General features: G+C 31.7%; 5 protein-coding genes across 5 annotated transcripts; all 5 read left to right on the forward strand.

Annotated features, from left to right (window-relative positions):
- The first annotated feature begins 34 nt into the window (after positions 1–34).
- Positions 35–2,271, forward strand: LOC119607580 (UDP-glucosyltransferase 2-like). Its single transcript, XM_037961542.1, has 2 exons — positions 35–811; positions 878–2,271. Exons 1-2 carry the CDS (start codon positions 556–558, stop codon positions 2,200–2,202), a joined length of 1,581 nt encoding a protein of 526 aa, XP_037817470.1. The 5' UTR covers positions 35–555; the 3' UTR covers positions 2,203–2,271.
- A 3,824-nt stretch (positions 2,272–6,095) lies between these two features.
- LOC119607579 (UDP-glucosyltransferase 2-like) lies at positions 6,096–7,866 on the forward strand. The gene is made up of 2 exons (XM_037961541.1): positions 6,096–6,403; positions 6,473–7,866. Exons 1-2 carry the CDS (start codon positions 6,148–6,150, stop codon positions 7,801–7,803), a joined length of 1,587 nt encoding a protein of 528 aa, XP_037817469.1. The 5' UTR covers positions 6,096–6,147; the 3' UTR covers positions 7,804–7,866.
- A 1,678-nt stretch (positions 7,867–9,544) lies between these two features.
- On the forward strand, positions 9,545–11,343 carry LOC119607578 (UDP-glucosyltransferase 2-like). The gene is made up of 2 exons (XM_037961540.1): positions 9,545–9,848; positions 9,919–11,343. Exons 1-2 carry the CDS (start codon positions 9,590–9,592, stop codon positions 11,247–11,249), a joined length of 1,590 nt encoding a protein of 529 aa, XP_037817468.1. The 5' UTR covers positions 9,545–9,589; the 3' UTR covers positions 11,250–11,343.
- Positions 11,344–13,166: 1,823 nt separating this feature from the next.
- Positions 13,167–14,962, forward strand: LOC119607582 (UDP-glucosyltransferase 2-like). Its single transcript, XM_037961545.1, has 2 exons — positions 13,167–13,458; positions 13,528–14,962. The coding sequence occupies exons 1-2, from the start codon at positions 13,215–13,217 to the stop codon at positions 14,847–14,849; spliced, it is 1,566 nt and encodes a 521-aa protein (XP_037817473.1). The 5' UTR covers positions 13,167–13,214; the 3' UTR covers positions 14,850–14,962.
- A 2,997-nt stretch (positions 14,963–17,959) lies between these two features.
- Positions 17,960–19,635, forward strand: LOC119607576 (UDP-glucosyltransferase 2-like). The gene is made up of 2 exons (XM_037961538.1): positions 17,960–18,259; positions 18,317–19,635. Exons 1-2 carry the CDS (start codon positions 18,001–18,003, stop codon positions 19,633–19,635), a joined length of 1,578 nt encoding a protein of 525 aa, XP_037817466.1. The 5' UTR covers positions 17,960–18,000.
- Positions 19,636–21,189: the final 1,554 nt, after the last annotated feature.

Raw genomic sequence — 21,189 nt, forward strand, 5'->3', positions numbered from 1 at the left:
GAAATTTGTAAGAGTTTTTTCAAGGGTTTAGAGGTTTTAAAGAAGTTTTTTCAAGTTTAAGTTTTAGAAAATACGAGCAAACAGTAAGAATCTGTTAGAGGAAACATATAGATACACAGACAGACAGACAGACAGACAGACAGACGGACAGACGGACAGACAGACGGACAAACAGACGTACGATCATACAAAAAGACAAACATAAAGACATCTGAGTGTCAAACAAATAAACAGATGTACGTACGGACGGACATACAGAAAGACAGACGGACAGAACATATGTTTATGAATTTATGATGTTCTGCCGTAATTTGGACTTTAAAGTAAAAATTGTTCATACTGCTTTTTAAAACAAAGTACCATTAGTATATACATAGTTTGACCATCAGATTTCATATCTCACAATTGAATCATAAACTAATTTGTATATTATGAGATAAAGTACTTATTAAGTTATTATATGCATTCTTGAAGTCTTATCATTAGAGCCAAAATAATATGTTTAGTTAACAAAAAACTTTCCTGTTAAATACTACTAAATGTTTCGGTATTAAAATGAAAAAAAGTTTAATTTTCAAAACATTTCTCACTTACGCAACCTTAATATGCTTGATTTCTCCTACAAATGGAGCAAAAATTTTGTCTATATTTGGTCTACCAGGACCCTCCCAGTACATAATGGCTTCTGCTTTATTAAAGGGTTTAGCCGAAAGAGGCCATGAGGTTACCTCCATATCGACATTTCCACAAAAAACTCCAGTTAAAAATTTTCGAGATATAGCGGTAATGGAAAATTCTAAACTATTTGAGAGTAAGTAAAATAAAGTAAACAAATTTTCGAAAAAGTTTTGCCATAATTTTGTTTATCTTTATTAAGCCTTAATGACAGAAGCTGTGGAGGAAACTAATGAAAAAGGTTTCTTTAGAGAAATGCGTGAATTTGGCGAGACAGGCTATAAAATGGTCAGCAATGTCTTGGAACATCCAAAAGTTAAACATATTATGAAAACTGAAAAATTTGATTTGATCATAGTCGAGACCATACTAAGTGAAGCTCTCTATGGTTTGGGTGAATATTTTCAGGCTCCTATGGTGGGTGTTTCCACCTTTGGTACTATCAATTTTGTGGACTATTTAGTGGGCAATGTCTCGCCCATGTCGTATATACCACATATTTCTTTACCCTATGAAAATCGCATGAGTCTCAAGGAAAGAATCCGTAATGTGGTAACGCATATCGTAGATGATTTGCATTACAATTATATAATGCTACCACCCCAAGAGAAACTTTATAAGAAATATTTTCCCTCAGCCAAACTAACATTGGATGAGGCCCAAAGAAATTTTTCTTTAGTGCTGATAAATCAACATTTTACTTTGAGTTATCCCCGACCATATGTATCCAATATGATTGAGGTAGGAGGTTTGCATATAAAACAACAGCCAGATCCTTTACCTCAAGACCTGCAAGAATTTCTAGATAATGCTCAAGAGGGAGCCATATATTTCTCCATGGGTTCTAATTTGAAAAGTAAAGATATACCAGCTGAAACTTTAAAAGTATTTTTGGACACATTTAGAGAATTAAAAGTAAAAGTTTTATGGAAATTTGAAGCTGAATCATTAGCCCAGAAACCGGACAATGTTTTCATTAAAGCTTGGTATCCTCAGCCCTCGGTATTGGCTCATCCTAATGTTAAACTCTTCATTTCCCATGGTGGTTTCTTGAGTACAACTGAAACTATATTTCATGGTAAACCCATATTGGGTATACCCGTTTTTGGGGATCAACCCATGAATGTTAAAAATGCTGTTAAGGCAGGTTATGCTTTATCCTTGAAATTAGATGAAATCACTAAAGAATCTTTTAAATCGACTATAATGGAACTTTTAACAAACGAACGTTATACCAAGAGAGTACAACAGTTGTCTAGACAATATCGAGATCAACCGCTGACACCTTTAGAAACAGCTATATATTGGATTGAATATGTTTTGAGACATGAAGGTGCCGTACATATGCGTAATGCTGGTCAGGATTTGAACTATTGGCAACGTAATAGTATCGATGTATTTGTGATTTTGTGTGGCGGTTTAGTGATTGTTATTATAACTTTAGTAATTGTATTAAGATTGCTAATAAAACTATTGTGTGGTATTAATAAGTTTAGGAATGCTATACAGAAATCTAAATTAAATTAATTTTGTGTTAATAAAGCAATAAATAACACTTTTGTATTAGAGTTCTTACTTTTTATTATTTTCCTTGACTAGTAGTCTTATTATTGATCTATTTGTAATTTCATCAGAAATATTAATGGTTTCTTCCATTAGTTATAAATTTTTTATATAGATACTAAATATAGTAGTATAGTATAGTATTAAAAATTATCAAAACATAACTACTAAATTATAAAAGTGATAAGATTGTAAATAAATTGCTTGAGAGATTTTATTTATTTTAATTTGATAAGTAAAGTTTTTTTTGTAAACAGTTAATTACTAGCTATGAACAGTACTAATAAAGAGCTAAGCCGAAACTTAAATACCCTCCACCTCAAACAGATTAATTAAAATTATTTTAATATTATTAAAAAGAAATTAAAATTTTGGTTCATAATTTCTTATGGTAATGTTTTGGTAAAAACTTACTTTTCAATGACTACTGCATACCTTCTGCATTATTTATAAAAAGTGAATTAATCGTTTACAAATAACTACATACGTAAGTACATACTTTTTATACCCTACACCACTTTAGTGGGGAGGGTATATTGGGTTTGTGCTGATGTTTGTAACGCACAATAATATTGGTCCTATACCCACCTTAATATACCAATCGGCTCAGAATCATTTTCTGAGTCGATTTAGCTATGTCCGTCCGTCTGTCCGTCCGTCCATGTAAACCTTGTAATCAAACTACAGGTCGCAATTTTGAAGATAATTCAATGAAATATGGTACATGATCTTCTATTGTCCCAGGGACGAAGCCTATTGAAAATGGTTAAGATCGGTCTATTATTTCACCTAGCCCCCATACAACTGAACCCCCCAATAGGGCTTGTAATCCTTGTAATCTAACTACAGGTCGCAATTTTCGAGATAATTCAATGAAATTTGGCACATGATCTTTTATGGTATCGTAGACGAAGCCTATTGAAAATGGTTAACATCGGTCCATTATTTCACCTAGCCCCCATACAACTGAACCCCTCGAATAGGGCTTTTAAAACTTGTAATCAAATACAGGTCGCAATTTTGGAGATAATTCAATGAAATTTGGCACATGATCTTTTATGGTACCGTAGATGAAGCCTGTTGAAAATGGTTTACATCGGTCCATTATTTCACCTAGTCCCCATACAACTGAACCCGCCGAATAAGGCTTTTAAGTTCATAATTATGTTTAATATACTCATATCTCGACAAAAAGCTGCAATAACCAAGTTGTATACAAGACTTGATGACCCTCACGAATTCCATAATAATAGGTTCTCATATGACCCTAGCCCCTATGAAAAGTCCCCATCAAAATTTCACTTAAATGTCCACAATTTTATTCAACAATAAACGGCTTAAGTATGTATATCTAAGGCAAGGTACAATTCAACTTAAATGCTTTATTGTGGCAATTAAATCACATTATATTTTTGTCAAAGGTGTAGGGTATTATATGGTCGGCCTCGCCCGACTATAATTTCTTACTTGTTAGCATTTATATTTTGTTTTAGAATTTTATTATTTACTCAAACAGAACAAAATTGTAATTTTATGCCGTTATTAGCAAGCGATTGTATTAAGTACTTTGTAAGCCATCTCGTTAATTACTTGGCTCCACTGACATCACCGTATAAAAGTAATTACTGAAAGTGCTATATTGTGTAAGTAAATTTTAGCATTTTAGCCCTTTACTTGATAATGCAAATTTTTGATGTGTACAACTCAAGAGGTAAGCATATATGTATGTGTACATTAGGGCGGCCCCGTTTTTATGGTGAAAAATAAGGTGGGCTTTTGATTTCGGCGGAAATATCAGTGCCGAAATCAAAAGCCCACCATCAAAAGAAGACAACAGATACCCCACAGAGGAGTGACTGTGAGACTAAGCGTTGGAAATGAGTTGATGTTAATTTTATATGATACAGGATGAATTCGGGCCTTGCCCACTCGTATACCTAGAATAAGTGTGTTGTGTGTTGTTCTCTTATAAGTGTGTCGGATGAATGAGAAGTGTGATGGGTTGAATGATGATGGATGAAAGGTGATACTATTGAATTTTCCCTCCATTTCCAGGTATATTCAGAGTAAACTCTGTTCATGTCAGAATTATCACAGTGCGTCACTGTGAGTACTTCATACTTCGGTCTACCGGTTATGTCTCTAGGTGCTGTTGCCGACTCAACAGAGGCTATCCCATCTTCGTGGTTCTAAACGGAAGTGATGTTTTGTAACTCGGAATTAAGCAACGGAGCAGCAATGGTCAGAGATTAGATAGCTCAAGTACTTGAGCAAAGTGCACGTATACTGGACCGGAACATCCATATATAAATTGCCACCTGCGTGTAACAAGCGCAATGGGGCGGTGGTGAGTCGTCACAAAAGCTCACCCACTGGTTGAAAAAGACCACCGTGAAATAAGCCAACACGGCCGTAAAATAAAGAGCATTTCGTTAGGTTCCCCTTATTTTGGTTCATAATTGACTTCTTCACTCGTACTCGTATTTGTAGTAGGTAATAAATATTAAAACCATTTTCTAAAGTGGACTGGTATAGTTAACGACTGAACCTTCTCAAATTTTAATGTTTAAGCCAGTAATGATTATTAAAATCATTTTGAGAAGGGAACTTTATATGGGAGATAGGGTCAATGGTGGACCGAAAACTTTGGTAGGAAGATTTCAAGTTTTATAAGCTTGATTATGTAGAATTGTATCGCTGTACTAGTAATAATAGACAGTAATGAACTAAGTTAAACTTATTTTCTGAAGAATGAAATAATGAACTTTGTTCTTATTTTCTGAAGAACAAAGTTTTCTGTAAAAACTTGCTCATGTCTAGAGCAAAGCGTTCTATTAAAACTAGCGGTAGTCTAAAGCTAAGTTTTCTAAAAAAAATTTGCTTTAGTCTAGAGCAAAGTTTTTTGTAAAAACTTGCCCTAGTATAGAGCAAAGATTTGTATAAAAACTTGTTCTAGTCTAAAGCAAAGTTTTTTATAAAAACTCGCTCTAGTCTAAAGCAAAGTTTTCTATATAAACTTGCTGTCGTCTAGATCAAAGTTTTCTATAAAAACTAGCTCTAGTCTAGAGCTAATTTTCTATAAAATCTTGCTATAGTCTAGAGCAAAGTTTTCTATAAAAACGTGCTCTAGTCTAGAGCAAAGCGTTTTATTAAAACTTGCTGTAGTCTAAAGCTAAGTTTTCTAAAAAAATAGCTTTAGTCTAGAGCAAAGTTTTCTGTAAAAACTTGTTCTAGTCTAGAGCAAAGTTTTCTATATAAACTTCCTGTGGTCTAGAGCAAAGTTAGTTATAAAAACTTGCTTTAGTCTAGAGCAAAGTTTTCTATAAAAACTTTCTCTAGTCTAAAGCAAAGTTTTCTATAGAAACTTGTAGTTTAGAGAAAAGTTTTGTAGAAAAAAGACTCAATAGACTTAGTACTTGGTCCAAAAATGTCGTATGCAGCTTGTGCACAAGGTGGTGTAGGGTATTATATTGATGGGTTTTACCGAATATACTATTTTAATTGCTTTTATTAAACTTCAAAGACTTAAACCGTTTATGGTTGAATGGTTTCGGTTTTGTATGCTAGACACATTTTTGGATGCACTATTGTTAGGCAATTTTTTCTTTTAAAATAACGTCATTTAATACAAAGTATATTATTAAACATGCAATTCAATTTAGTACCATTTATGGTGCAAAAGTACTTTAGGCTCTTGAACCTAGTACCATATATTGCGTAAAAGTACCTTTTTCGTGAGTAATTATTTCTACCTTTTTATTACACTTAGATTAGAACAACAATCTTTAGTTTGTTAAGATAAGAAAATAAATGTTTAGTATATTTACCGGCTTGCAACTTGTATACATTTACTCAGTTTATATTTAACCTTACACATAAACACATCAGACTAATTATAAGGGCGCTGAAATGAAGTTGTTTTTAGTTTTTAAAATATTACTATTTTGCACTATATTTACAATACTTTTATGCGAAACAAATGGAGCAAAAATATTATCAATATTTGGATTTCCAGGACCCTCACAATATATAATGGCTTCAGCTTTATTAAAAGGTTTAGCTGAACGAGGCCATGAGGTTACCTCCATATCAACATTTCCACAAAAAATGCCAGTGAAAAATTTTAGAGATATAGCGGTAATGGAAAATGCTAAACTGTTTGATGGTAAGTTATATTGATTTACAAAACAGAAAAACTTAGTTAATTTTATTAAATTTCTTTTCAACAATAAAGCTTTCACTAATGAGGCGGTGTGCGAGGAAAAGAAAGAAACTAATTTCTTTGAAGAGTTTGCAGAATTTTCTGAAATTGGTGTTCAAATGGTGCAAAATGTTCTAGAAAATCCAAAAGTTAAGGATATAATGAAACATGAAAAATTCGATTTGATAATTGTGGAAGCTTTATGTGATGCTTTATATGGTTTTGGTCAACATTTCAATGCCCCTATGGTGGGTGTATCCACGTTCGGTACAGTTAACTTTATAGATGTTTTAGTAAATAATATATCACCCATGTCGTATATACCACACATGGGTTTACTTTATGACAATCATATGAGCCTAACTGAGAGACTGTGGAATGTTATTTTCCATATAATAGATGATTTACATTTCAATTATATAAGGCTGCCACCTCAAGAGAAACTTTTCCATAAATATTTCCCAGAATCCAAACATACTTTCGATGAAGCGCGAAAAAATGTCTCTTTGGTTTTGTTAAATCAACATTTTACCTTAAGTTATCCCAGACCATATGTTACTAATATGGTTGAGGTGGGAGGTTTACATATAAAACAAAAACCTGATCCTTTGCCTCAAGATCTACAAGAATTTCTAGACAATGCCACCGAAGGGGCTATATATTTCTCTATGGGTTCTAATTTGAAAAGTAAAGATATTCCAGCTGAAACTTTAAAGGTATTTTTGGACACTTTTAGAGAATTAAAATTAAAGGTTCTATGGAAATTTGAAGCTGAGACATTACCCAATAAACCGGACAATGTTTTTATTAAAGCCTGGTATCCCCAACCCTCCGTGTTGGCTCATCCTAATGTTAAGCTGTTTATTTCTCATGGCGGTTTCTTGAGTACCACCGAAACTATATTCCATGCTAAACCCATATTGGGTATACCCGTTTTTGGTGATCAACCTATGAATGTTAATAATGCTGTAAAATCCGGTTATGCTTTATCTTTGAAATTGCATGAAATTACCAAAGAATCATTTAAGTCTAGCATAATGGAACTTTTAAGTAACGATCGTTATACTAAACGTGTTCAACAATTATCGAAACGTTATAGAGATCAACCGCAAACTCCTTTGGAAAAGGCCATTTACTGGATTGAGTACGTTTTGAGACATGAAGGCGCAGTTCATATGCGTAATCCCGGTGTGGATTTGAATTATTTCCAGCAATATAATATTGATGTTTTTGCCATCTTAGTTGGAGGTTTAGTGCTTATAGTTATGGTTATTGTTATTGTCATACGTTTTGTGGTGAAATTGTTGGGTGGTAAGAAAAAATCAAAGAAAAGTTCGAGTAAAAATAAGCCTAAACGTAGTTAATTTTATAAATAATACTTGTGTGATTTTATACATTTAATAAAATAAAGAATTTTTTTAAATACATGATTTAATTGTTTTCATTTGTGATCACGTAATATTTGTTTATTTGTTTTACCATGAGATCTAGGGCGGTATCTTAATGTTATCATTTTGTTTGTAACATATTGTAATATTGAGCGATCAGTAAGTAAATCATTTAAATTTTATGCCGCCCGTCAATATAATGACATATACATACATATGTACATACATATGTTTCTCAGTCTGTTTGTCTGTTTATCTGTATGTGTATTGGTTTGTATTTCAGTTTTACTGTCGGCCTATTGAAATCACAATAGATTCTAAACAGTAGAAGCTGGAAATCTGAAATATATATTTTCTCATTTGATATTGTTTGTTTATTGTCTGTCTGTCTGTCTGTCTGTCTGTCTGTCTGTCTGTCTGTCTGTCTGTCTGTCTGTCTGTCTGTCTGTCTGTCTATCTGTCTGTCTGTCTGCTTTTCTCTCTGTCTGTCTGCCTTCCTCTCAATTGTATATTTCTTTTGTCTTTTTATTTACTCATTGAAAATATGACAGATTTGATATATTTGATATATTCTCTCAATTTATAAGATTTGTTTGCTACAGAGAATATAGAAAAATTACAACCTAATAGCTGAACTTTGGAATAGCAAAAACATTTTGTATTTAAATTATAGACTAATGAAAATTTCAAACAAGTTCTCTTTGCATTAGTAAACAAATGATGACATTGTAAAATTATAAACAAAAATACATATGTACATACTTGGAAAAAAATATATATTTTGTTTGTTTTGTTTTTAATCGTTAGAAACCGGGGTTGTTTATATATAAGGGGTCTGATTCATGAACATTTATCAAAGGTTTATAAAGAAATTATCATACAAAATTGATAAATTGTTATCAATAAATCTCAAAATATATACATACAAGTATTTGTTTGAGATGCTTGATTTGTGATTCTGTTTTAAAAGAGTTTAAAAATATTATCGAATAATCTAATCAACTCGAGAATTTTAAATTTAATTTGAGATTTACAAAAAAATATATAAATGCATCTGGTTTAGTTGGGTAAGCAATTTTCTATTGAAAGAAATCCAATTTGTACATATAATTCTTAGCATTCATGCATACATACATATATTTTTGTATGTACATAAGTATATGTATGCATATCTCTTGAGTTGTACCCGGCATAAACTTTCATTACCAATTAAAGTGATAAAATTAGAATATAGAATTTTATGACATTATTTCAACACGGTGACGACATTAGAGGCAAGTACTAAGCACGCTCGCTTACAAATAGGTAGTTAAATAAGTACATACTACGATCGCTTTCTGAGAAGGACTTAAGTAAGTAGTTTTGTTGAAACTACAAACAAAATTTCAAGGCTAAAAAGGAAGTACATACTTACAGTCATAGTTATCTGTAAGTTATTCCTAGACTCATTCGAAGTAATGCACAAGGTATGTAGAAGCCAATGACAAGTAAGTTGTTGGGTAAGTGCAAGTTTTTGCTGGGTATGTATTGTACATATTAATTTAAAAAGTATAAACGCACCGAAAAGTAGCATTTCTCTGAGTAAAAGTTGTATTTTTTTGTTTGCTTTGTTTAATAAAAAAATCTAAATAAATTTAAGCACAAAGTAAATTTCTATTAAACAATTTATTAAATTTGGTCTGATGGCGCATACATTTTTGAAAACATTTTTAGTTTGTTCAAACAATTGCATTCGTTCGCACTTAACTCGCGCGTTAGTAAAATGAAATTATTTTTATTTATTAAATTATTTACTATATCTACAATAATATCTACGACATTGATAATACAAACAAATGGAGCAAAAATATTATCAATATTTGGTTATCCCGGACCATCACAATATATAATGGCTTCAGCTTTACTAAAAGGTTTAGCTGAACGAGGTCATGAGATCACTTCTATATCAACATTTCCCCAAAAAACTCCAGTGAAAAATTTTCGGGATATAGCAGTTATGGAAAATTCTAAATTATTTGAGTGTAAGCTTTAAAATTAAGCGAATTATATAAATTAATTCTATAACATAATAATTAATCTTATTTCGTTTAGCTTTAATGTCTACTGCAGTTGGTGAGAAGAAGGAGAAAACTTTCTTTCAAGAATTATTTGAATTTTCTGAATTTGGTTACCAAATGGTACAGAACATAATGGAAAACTCTCAAGTTAAAGATATTTTGAAAAATGAAAAGTTCGATTTAATTATATTGGAAGCTCTCTACTGTGATGCCTTATATGGTTTGGGTCAACATTTTAATGCTCCTATGGTGGGTGTATCCACTTTTGGTACTATAAATTTTGTTGATGTCTTGGTAAATAATATATCACCCATGTCCTATATACCACACATGTCTTTGTCCTATGACAATCATATGAATCTTCAAGAGCGATTGACTAATGTAATCGCCAGTATTACAGATGATTTTCTTCATAATTTTCTAATGCTGCCTCAACAAAAGAAACTTTTCGAAAAATATTTTCCCTCCTCGAAGCTGACATTCGAAGAAGCTCGTAAGAATTTCTCTTTAGTTTTGTTAAATCAACATTTTACTTTGGGTTTCCACAGACCTCTGGTACCCAATATGATTGATGTAGGTGGTTTGCATATAAAGCAAAAACCTGATCCTTTACCACAAGATCTACAAGAATTTCTAGATAATGCCTCAGAAGGAGCTATATATTTCTCAATGGGTTCAAATTTAAAGAGCAAGGATATACCAGCTGAAACCTTAAAAGTTATACTAGACACTTTTAGGGAATTAAAAGTAAAGGTGCTATGGAAATTTGAAAATGAGTCACTAGCCAATAAGCCAGATAATGTTTTCATAAAATCCTGGTATCCCCAGCCCTCAGTATTAGCTCATCCTAATGTTAAACTATTCATATCTCATGGCGGCTTCTTGAGTACCACAGAAACTATATTTTATGGCAAACCCATACTAGGCATACCCGTTTTTGGCGACCAACCTATGAATGTTAAAAATGCTGTTAAAGCTGGTTATGCTCTGTCCTTAAAGTTGGATGAGTTAACTAAGGAGTCCTTTAAATCCACCATTGTAGAACTTTTAACAAATGATCGTTACACTAAGAGGGTCCAGCAGTTATCGAGACGTTATAGAGATCAGCCTCAAACTCCCCTGGAAACGGGCATTTATTGGATTGAATATGTTTTAAGGCATGATGGTGCTCCTCATTTAAGGAATGCTGGAATGGACTTAAATTATTTGCAGCAATATAATATTGATGTGTTTGCTATATTAGGTGTAGTTTTCCTTGTGATTATTATAGTTTTTGTAATTTTTGTACGTTTATTGTTTAAGTGTCTCTGTGGCAGTGGTAAATTAAAGAAAACTACTGGCACAAATAAAGTGAAACGTAATTAATAAACTAGATTATAAATGATGAGATTGATTTTTAAAATTTGCTGATATATGTAATTAAAATAAAAACATTGTGTAATTTGAAATTTTGTTAAAATTTAAATGTTTTTTTGTGCGCAAATTGTTGAATTAAACATAAAATCCTAAAGAAACCATATCTTTGAAAATATGTTAACTAACTAACTAACTAACTAACTAACTAACTAACTAACTAACTAACTAACTAACTAACTAACTAACTAACTAACTAACTAACTAACTAACTAACTAACTAACTAACTAACTAACTAACTAACTAACTAACTAACTAACTAACTAACTAACTAACTAACTAACTAACTAACTAACTAACTAACTAACTAACTAACTAACTACTAACTAACTAACTAACTAACTAACTAACTAACTAACTAACTAACTAACTAACTAACTAACTACTAACTAACTAACTAACTAACTAACTAACTAACTAACTAACTAACTAACTAACTAACTAACTAACTAACTAACTAACTAACTACTAACTAACTAACTAACTAACTAACTAACTAACTAACTACTAACTAACTAACTACTAACTAACTAACTACTAACTAACTAACTAACTAACTAACTAACTAACTAACTAACTAACTAACTAACTAACTAACTAACTAACTAACTAACTAACTAACTAACTAACTAACTAACTAACTAACTAACTAACTAACTAACTAACTAACTAACTAACTAACTAACTAACTACTAACTAACTAACTAACTAACTAACTAACTAACTACTAACTAACTAACTAACTACTAACTAACTAACTAACTAACTAACTAACTAACTAACTAACTAACTAACTAACTAACTAACTAACTAACTAACTAACTAACTAACTAACTAACTACTAACTAACTAACTAACTAACTAACTAACTAACTAACTAACTAACTAACTACTAACTAACTAACTAACTAACTAACTAACTAACTAACTAACTAACTAACTAACTAACTAACTAACTACTAACTAACTAACTAACTAACTAACTAACTAACTAACTAACTAACTAACTACTAACTAACTAACTAACTAACTACTAACTAACTAACTAACTAACTAACTAACTAACTAACTAACTACTAACTAACTAACTAACTAACTACTAACTAACTAACTAACTAACTAACTAACTAACTACTAACTAACTAACTAACTAACTAACTAACTAACTAACTAACTAACTAACTAACTAACTAACTAACTAACTAACTAACTAACTACTACTAACTAACTAACTTACTACTAACTAACTAACTTACTTACTTACTAACTAACTAACTAACTAACTAACCAACTAACTAACCAACTAACTAACTAACTAACTAACTAACTAATTAACTTTCTTGTTGTAGAATTTTTAATTGTAATGTAATGAACTTTCATAACATTGGAAAACATAATGTTTCGTATTATTGAATAAATTATCGTAAATATTACGAAAAATGTAGTTACGAAATTTTTTTGTAAAGTTAAGCATGGATTGTTTTCAGTGTAATAAAAGTGCATTGTTGATGGAATCTGATCTAATTAAAAACGTTTTGATAATGTAATATTAAAACTTACAAATATTCAGGAAGAGTCTATCTTTCGAATCGAAACGCATTGTTCTCAAATAGTTAATAATCTTTTACCTAGTTTTCAGATATTGTATATAATGAGTGCTACTTTAAATCTTTGTTTTGCTTGCTTTCATTAAAAAGTTCTCTACTATCGCGACAATGTTTCTAAATATTTCATCACTAAATGTCTGAATATATTTACTATAAAATGATTAGAAATTAACTTTATAGATTTCAAGATAAGACAAATATAAAAAGCTTTTCGAACAAGTAGGTACCTATCTACCTCACAATATTTTTACTTTGTGTAATAAGTATTTATTTAGTTCCTACTAAGTGCTGCCCTTAAACGGTTGTGAAATGAAATTAAATATATTTCTCATTTGTGGCATTTTTACTTTATTTTTAACTCAAACAAATGGAGCAAAAATATTATCAATATTTGGCTATCCAGGACCCTCACAATATATAATGGCTTCGGCTTTATTAAAGGGTTTAGCTGAACGAGGCCATGAGGTTACCTCCATATCAACTTTTCCCCAAAAAACGCCAGTGAAAAATTTTAGAGATATAGCAGTAATGGAAAATTCTAAACTCTATGAGGGTATGAAGTTTACTAAAATTTTATTTGTAAGGGTAATTGATGATATTTTATTCATACTTTTAATTCCAGCTACAATGACAGAAGCGGTTGGTGGTGAGGAGAAAAAGAAAAGTTTTTTCGAAGAGTTATTTGAATTCACTGATTTTGGCGTACAAATGGTAACGAATGTGCTGGAACATCCAAAAGTAAAGGATATTATGAAAAATGAAAAATTCGATTTAATAATTGTAGAGGCTTTATTATGTGATGCTCTATATGGTTTGGGACAACATTTCAATGCTCCCGTGGTGGGTGTATCCACTTTTGGTACCATCAATTTTGTTGATGTTTTAGTGAATAATATATCGCCCATGTCGTATATACCTCATATATCGCTGCCTTATGATAATCGCATGAATCTTCAAGAAAGACTGGTCAATGTTGTCTCCACTGTTTTTGATGACTTTTTGTATAATTTCCTAATGTTGCCGCCACAGGAAAAACTTTTTCATAAATATTTTCCCTCCTCTCAAATGACATTTGATGAGGTGCGTAAAAATGTTTCTTTGGTTTTGTTAAATCAACATTTTACCTTAAGTTATCCCCGACCATATGTTACCAATATGATTGAAGTGGGAGGTTTACATATAAAGCAAAAACCTGATCCTTTGCCTCAAGATTTACAAGAATTTCTGGATAATGCTACTGAAGGGGCCATTTATTTCTCTATGGGTTCTAATTTGAAAAGTAAAGATATACCAGCTGAAACTTTAAAGCTATTTTTGGACACTTTTAGAGAATTAAAAGTAAAGGTTTTATGGAAATTTGAAGCTGAGACATTACCCAATAAACCGGACAATGTTTTTATTAAAGCCTGGTATCCACAACCTTCCGTTTTGGCTCATCCTAATGTTAAGCTATTTATTTCTCATGGCGGTTTCTTAAGTACCACCGAAACCATATTCCATGGCAAACCCATATTGGGTATACCGGTTTTTGGTGATCAACCCATGAATGTTAAAAATGCTGTAAAATCTGGTTATGCGTTATCTTTGCAACTGAAAGAAATTACTAAGGAATCGTTTAAAGCCAGTATTATGGAACTTTTAACTAATGAACGTTATACCAAAAGAGTTCAACAATTATCGAAACGTTTTAGAGATCAGCCTCAAACACCCCTGGAAACTGCCATTTACTGGATTGAGTATGTTTTGCGGCATAAAGGCGCTGTTCATATGCGTAATCCTGGTGTTGATTTGAACTATTTCCAACAATATAATCTTGATGTTTTCGCTATATTAGCAGCAGGTTTAGTTGTGGTTACAACAGTGTTAGTATTAGTTGTCCGTTTATTGGCTAAATTGTTGAGTGGCACGAAAAAAACGAAGAAAAATAAAGTAAAGCGTAATTAATGAAAAAGATAAGTATTGCATATTGAAAAGTTGCTAATTGCTATAGAATATATATTAGTAGATAGTAAAATTAAATTAAATAAATATTTTTTTTATAAAGTACTTTACTGAAAGCAGCCATTTTTATTATCAGTTTTTACATATTCGAGGTAACTTATATATCAATATTCATGTAAACAAGATTGTTGTCTTGTCATGGGCACTTAGGTCAATTATGGACCGTGATATGGATCTACTATACGATACCAGTTCTTATAAGTGAATTATTTACTTTCAACTTCCTTTCTGCAGGTTCAAATGAGGCCCGATAATTACGAAAATCGGTAGTAACTTATTTAGACTTATAATAAATTAAGTTTTGCCGATTTTTTTAAACTTAAACATATAACATAATTATGCGCTCAAAAGTCATTGAGCTTTCTGCAAAAGAACGGCAGACAGATAGACATATAGAGAGACAGAGAGACAGGCGACAGACAGACAGACTGACGAAAAGACAGAAAGACAGACGGACAGACAGACAGACAGAATGTCCGTCTTTAATCTACTCAGAAAGTGGCAAACTAATAATACCATCCCACTATAGTTGTGTAGGGTATAAAAACGGTTATGAAATTCATAGGAACATAGGAAAAATCTTCTTGTAAACTTCTACGATTACCGGTTCATAATTGATCCTAATCCCCATATAAGGTCCCTTTCAGAAAAAGACTTAAAGAAATTAAAACAAACATCAAAATGATTCGTTATTATAAATATATAACTTATTCGAAAACTAAAGAGTTCAATTGATAAGTGAGCCAAGTCCCTATAAAAGATTCTGTTCCGAAAAACACCCTGCTCATATTTATAACGATATATGATAAGGTTTTGACAGTGGTATAGTCTAATGTACAGCATAACTATTTGAATAGGTAACTAGGCTAGTCTATTGATTAGTGCGTAGACTTGTCCATAGCATAGCTATTTGACTTTTTAAGCGACTAGTCCCTAGTGTATATTCTCCATACCAGATTAAATTTATATTACTTATTTCTCATTTTCTAAGAGAATGTTCTAACAATTTAAATCAGCGATCGGTAGATAGTACTTAATAAGCTCTCTGATTGTTTTCTATATTTTTATACCCTCCGCCACCATCAGTCGTGATAGGGGGTATATATAACTTTGTCATTCCGTCTGTAACACCAAGAAATATTCATCTGAGATCCAACAAAGTATATACATATTTTCTGGGTCCTTATCAAATTCTGAGTCGATTTAGCAATGTCCGTCTGTCTGTCTGTGTAAAACACGCTCACGATAAAACGAAGCAGTAGAATTTAACAAAATTCACCCAAAATGTTCTCCATTTTACTAAATTACTTGGTATTGAAAATGAGCAAAATCGGTTCACATCGAGAAAAGTTATGAATCAAAGTTTTAAACAACTCCGAAAAAATAAGCAATTTTACACATTCTGATGTAATTTTCACGAAAAAAATGCGATATAGTTTTATGAAAATCATTATACATCCATTTCTACACGAGAGCTTGATTCCTGTTGAAAATTGGCATCTGTGTACAATTTCATATACCTCCCATACAAAAGTACATATTTCCGGAAAATTAGTTTATTGTTAATAACTTCCGTCAGAATATTGATATCTTCACAAAATTTTACAAATTAAAATCTTATGTCAATAGAATTCATTCAGAGAAAAAATTTTCTGGATCGGTCGATAATTGGACATAGCTCCCATACAAGGTCCCCTTCCGAAAATCACTAGTTGCATTATCAATGAGACTCTATATATATTTTGTATTTCCTTAAATCTTTCACACACATACATACATTTAAATTATTAACAAGTAAGAAAGTATAGTCGGGCGTGGCCGACCATATGATACCCTACACCAGTTATGAATATTAAATGTGATTTATTTTTCATAATAAAGCATTTATCTTCAATATTCCCTTGTTCCCATACATTTAAGCAATTTATGGATGAAAAACTAATTTTCTGAAAGAGGCTTTATATGGTGCTAGGGGCAAATATGGACCAATCCCGATAAAATTTTGTGAATATATTTATATTTACATAATATTTTATTGTGCTGAATTTCATCGCGATATTTGTGTTTATAAGATAATTTGGGACATTTAAGTAATTTTCTGAAGGGGACTTTGTATGGGAGCAAATGTGGCCCGATCTTTATGAAATTTGGTAGGGTCATCAAGACTTCTATAAAACTTAGCTGTGCCGTATTTTATCGATATATCTGTATATTTAACATAATTATGAGCTCAGAAGCGCTTTTCGGGGGGTTCTGTTCTATGGGGGCTAGGTGAAATAATGGACGGATTTTAACCATTTTCAATAAGCTTCGTCCTTGGGTCAAATAAAACGTGCGTGCCAAATTTCATCCAATTATTTTGAAAATTGCGACCTGTACCTTGCGCACAAGGTTTACATGGACAGCCAGCCAGCCAGCCAGCCAGCCAGCCAGCCAGACGGACGGACGGACATAGCTTAATCGACTCAGAAAACGATTCTAAGCCGTATACTTTAAGGTGGGCCTAGGACGAATATTTTTGTATGTTACAAACATCACAAATCCAATATACCCTCCCCACTAAAGTGGTGTAGGGTATAAATATCGCTAATGGCTAAATGGCGCTATAAAAATACAAAAGAAAATGATGTTTGTAATGTTCAATGAATCTTGTAATAGATTTAAGCTGTTTAAATCTTGGGGTTTTCCTATTTAAGACATGAGAAAACTTATTTCTACAAATATTTGATCAATTAAAAAAATATTAATATTAAAGTAGCTGGTGGAGGGTATTTAAGACACGGCTCAGCCGAATATAGCATTCTAACTTGTTTTTGTTTCAAATGTATGAGCTTACTTACCTACATACATTGCGAAAGCGAAAGCACAAGAAAGCTTATAAGATTTCTCTTAGTGTATCTCTCTAATTTACATTTGTCAGTTCTCTTTATAAAACAAATCCCTTTATTAAGAGTAATTTCTTATCGTAATGCATTTCATTGATAATATGTTGGCATTATCAGATATTGTAGTTACTCTTAACGTTAATAGAGGCAAATAAACAAAATCACTATAGAAAACTTTCATTAGCGCTTCAGCGATTAAAGGCCATAGAATGTTTAAATTGAATTCAATTATAAATTTATTAATTGTATTATATCTATGGCAAACACCTAAACAACTGGAAGCAGGAAGAATTCTGGGCATTTTTGCTCTACCACAACCGGCCAAATATACAGTGACAACATCTTTGGTAAATGCCCTACATGACAGAGGTCATGAAATAACGTTAATTATAAGAAGTACCAATCAGCTGCATGTTTATGCTAATATACGAAAAATAGTTATAGAAGATCAGGAGCAAATTGCAAAAGGTTAGTTGCTTGAGTTTTGAAGTGAAAGATTTTTTTTAACGAATTTTTGTTTTGTAGAGTTTTCTACATTTTCTAGTGAAAATGTAGATCAAAATCTTTTCACCAAAATGCAGACTATTTTTGGTAAAGGAGCGCGAATAAACTCAAATATTTTCAATAATCCTGAAGTTCGAGAGATAATGAAAAACGAAAAATTTGATATGATAATGCTGGATACGTTTATGACTGAGGCTTTATATGGTTTGGGAGAATATTTTAATGCCTCAATGGTGGGTATTTCCAATTTTGGATCTCTAACCTCGTTGGATACAATGGTGGGCAATGTCTCACCTCTATCGTTTATACCTTCAATATTTATACAACATACATTCGAGGTGACATTTTGGCAGCGTTGCTTAAATGTTGCCTTATATGTGGTTGATATAATGACATATGAATTTATACATATGCCGCTGCAGCGTACAATTTATGAAGATATATTTCCTAATGCTACTCTCACATTTGATCAGGCTTGTCGTAACTTTGCTTTAGTTTTACTGAATCAACATTTTTCTTTAAGTTTTCCTCGTCCCTATGTACCCAATATGATCGAGGTGGCAGGTTTGCATATTAAGGAAGAATTGGATCGACTGCCCACAAGTGTTCAACAATTTTTAGACAATTCTCCTCAAGGTGTTATCTATTTTTATTTGGGTGTTAGTGAGGAAGCATTTAACTTAAATCCCAATAACTCTTTAATGGTTTTACAAACGTTAAAGGATTTAAATTATAATATTATTTGGAACATGGACTATATGCCCGTGAAAGCCCGGAAATTTAGCAATATTTTACAAGTCCATAATGTTTCGCATTACTCAATATTGGCTCACGCTCATGTTAAACTATTTATAACCAATGGTGAGTTGCTCAGCGTTATAGATGCCGTTTATTATGCCAAACCTATTTTAGGTCTACCCATGTTTTCCGATCAACATATAAATATTTATATGGCCATTAAAAACGGCTATGGTCTCGGTTTAAACCTAAAGCAACTCCATGAATCTAAATTGAAACAAACTATTTTAGAACTTCTAAATAATTCACGTTATACCAAGAATATCAAAGAATTATCCGATGTTTTCCATGATCAACCTATGAAACCTTTAGACAAATCTATTTATTGGTTAGAATATGTCTTAAGACGCAAAGGTGCTAAACACTTGCGTGTCAAAGGTCGTTTTTTGAATTTTTGGCAATTTTATAATATTGATGTTTTCTTAGCATTCTTATTCGTATTCGCTTTAATTGTATTTATGATTTGGTTTATAATGAAATATATACATTTGTTGTTACATAGAAGTAAACAGAATTTACAGACAAAATTTAAAAGAAATTGAATATAAAAATTGTTACATATTATATTTACATACCTATGATGATTTTTGTATATTTGGTTTTTGAATAAACTAAATTTCCCAGAATCTAAAATAATAAAACTAAAATAACTTTGCTGTTATTCTTAATTAAATATGTATCTTAGGGTGTCCCGTGGATCATTTTTATACTCACCATCAAAAAAGATGGGAAGGTATATTGATTTTGTCATTACGTTTGTAACACATCAAAATATTGGTCATAGACCTACAAAAATATATATTTTGGGTCCTAATTAAATTCTAAGACGATCTGTCCGTCTGTCCTTCTGTTCGTCTGTTAAAAACACGATAGAGTCGGAACGGAATGAGCTAGAGGGTTTAAATTTTCCAAATTATATTCTCTATAGGAAAGGTTTGTTTGGTATTGAAAATGGGCCATATTGGTATGTATATTAGGGAGTCCCGTGGATCATTTTTATACCCACCATTAAGAAAGATGGGAAGGTATATTGATTTTGTCATTCCTTTTATAACACATCGAAATATTGGTCATAGACCCACAAAAGAATATATATATATTATGGGTCTCTATTAAACTCTAAGACGATCTAGTCATGTCCGTCCGTCTGTCCTTCTGTCCTCCCGTCTGTCTGTCTGTTGAAAACACAATAGAATCCGAACGGAATGAGCTGGAGAGTTGAAATTTTCTGTATAGGATAACATTTGTTTGGTATTGAAAATGGGTAATATCGGTCCATGTTTTGGTATAGCCCCCTTACAAGAGGACCCCCAAAAAACAGCCTTAACGGGCATATATGTTTTAAAAGTGTTAGCATAGCGATGAAATTCAACATAAATAAGTTTCATAGGAGCCAAAATCTTAATTGATCCTACCCCCATATAAGGTCCCCTTTAGAAAGTGACTTTAACGCTCATTACTGGATTCAAAATACGAGTATAGCGATGAAAATCGACTGAAGTAAGTTCCTTTCGCGCTAAAATCTCTTAACCAAATTTTATGTGTATCAGTCTAAAATTGATCCTATCCCCCTATAAAGTCCCCTTCAGAAAATTGCTCTAACGCTCATTACTGACATAAAAGTTCGAGCATTGAAATGATATTCGACATAAGTAAGTTTATTATCAACCAAAACCTCTCTACAGACTTTTATGAGAATCGGCATATGATTGACCCTATACTCCATGAAGAATTCAGAAAATTACGAGTATAGTAATGAAAAGTGACCAACTTTAAGAAGCTGGACCCCATTTCACCATACCTTCAACTGTAAATCAATTTGAAAACGAAATTGCAATACGATATCTCCTTAATAGTTCTCGCGATATCGAATAATTTTCATAAAACAGTTTCTGAACTTGCAATTTGTAATTTGTGTCTGTATGAACTTTTCAATAAAGTATTCCTAAAAATCGTCATCACCAAATATATTCCTATAATTTGTTGTATTTTTAATTTTTCTCTCAGTTTTAATTAGTTGGCAGTTTTTGTGATATTTTTTGTCTTTTACAGTTGGTTTCATAAATTTTATTGTTTTTCTCGTTTATTTTTTGCTA

This window comes from Lucilia sericata, unplaced genomic scaffold, assembly GCF_015586225.1.
Source record: "Lucilia sericata isolate MDLA Ls3-8-SP2 unplaced genomic scaffold, ASM1558622v1 Contig000711F_arrow, whole genome shotgun sequence".
Classification (NCBI taxonomy): domain Eukaryota; kingdom Metazoa; phylum Arthropoda; class Insecta; order Diptera; family Calliphoridae; genus Lucilia; species Lucilia sericata.

Coding starts and splice junctions, on each gene's coding strand:
- LOC119607580 (XM_037961542.1), top strand. CDS start 556: ATGAAAAAAAGTTTAATTTTCAAAACATTTCTCACTTACGCAACCTTA. Junction 812..877: donor AAATTCTAAACTATTTGAGA/GTAAGTAAAATA, acceptor ATCTTTATTAAG/CCTTAATGACAGAAGCTGTG.
- LOC119607579 (XM_037961541.1), top strand. CDS start 6,148: ATGAAGTTGTTTTTAGTTTTTAAAATATTACTATTTTGCACTATATTT. Junction 6,404..6,472: donor AAATGCTAAACTGTTTGATG/GTAAGTTATATT, acceptor TCAACAATAAAG/CTTTCACTAATGAGGCGGTG.
- LOC119607578 (XM_037961540.1), top strand. CDS start 9,590: ATGAAATTATTTTTATTTATTAAATTATTTACTATATCTACAATAATA. Junction 9,849..9,918: donor AAATTCTAAATTATTTGAGT/GTAAGCTTTAAA, acceptor TATTTCGTTTAG/CTTTAATGTCTACTGCAGTT.
- LOC119607582 (XM_037961545.1), top strand. CDS start 13,215: ATGAAATTAAATATATTTCTCATTTGTGGCATTTTTACTTTATTTTTA. Junction 13,459..13,527: donor AAATTCTAAACTCTATGAGG/GTATGAAGTTTA, acceptor TTTTAATTCCAG/CTACAATGACAGAAGCGGTT.
- LOC119607576 (XM_037961538.1), top strand. CDS start 18,001: ATGTTTAAATTGAATTCAATTATAAATTTATTAATTGTATTATATCTA. Junction 18,260..18,316: donor TCAGGAGCAAATTGCAAAAG/GTTAGTTGCTTG, acceptor TTTGTTTTGTAG/AGTTTTCTACATTTTCTAGT.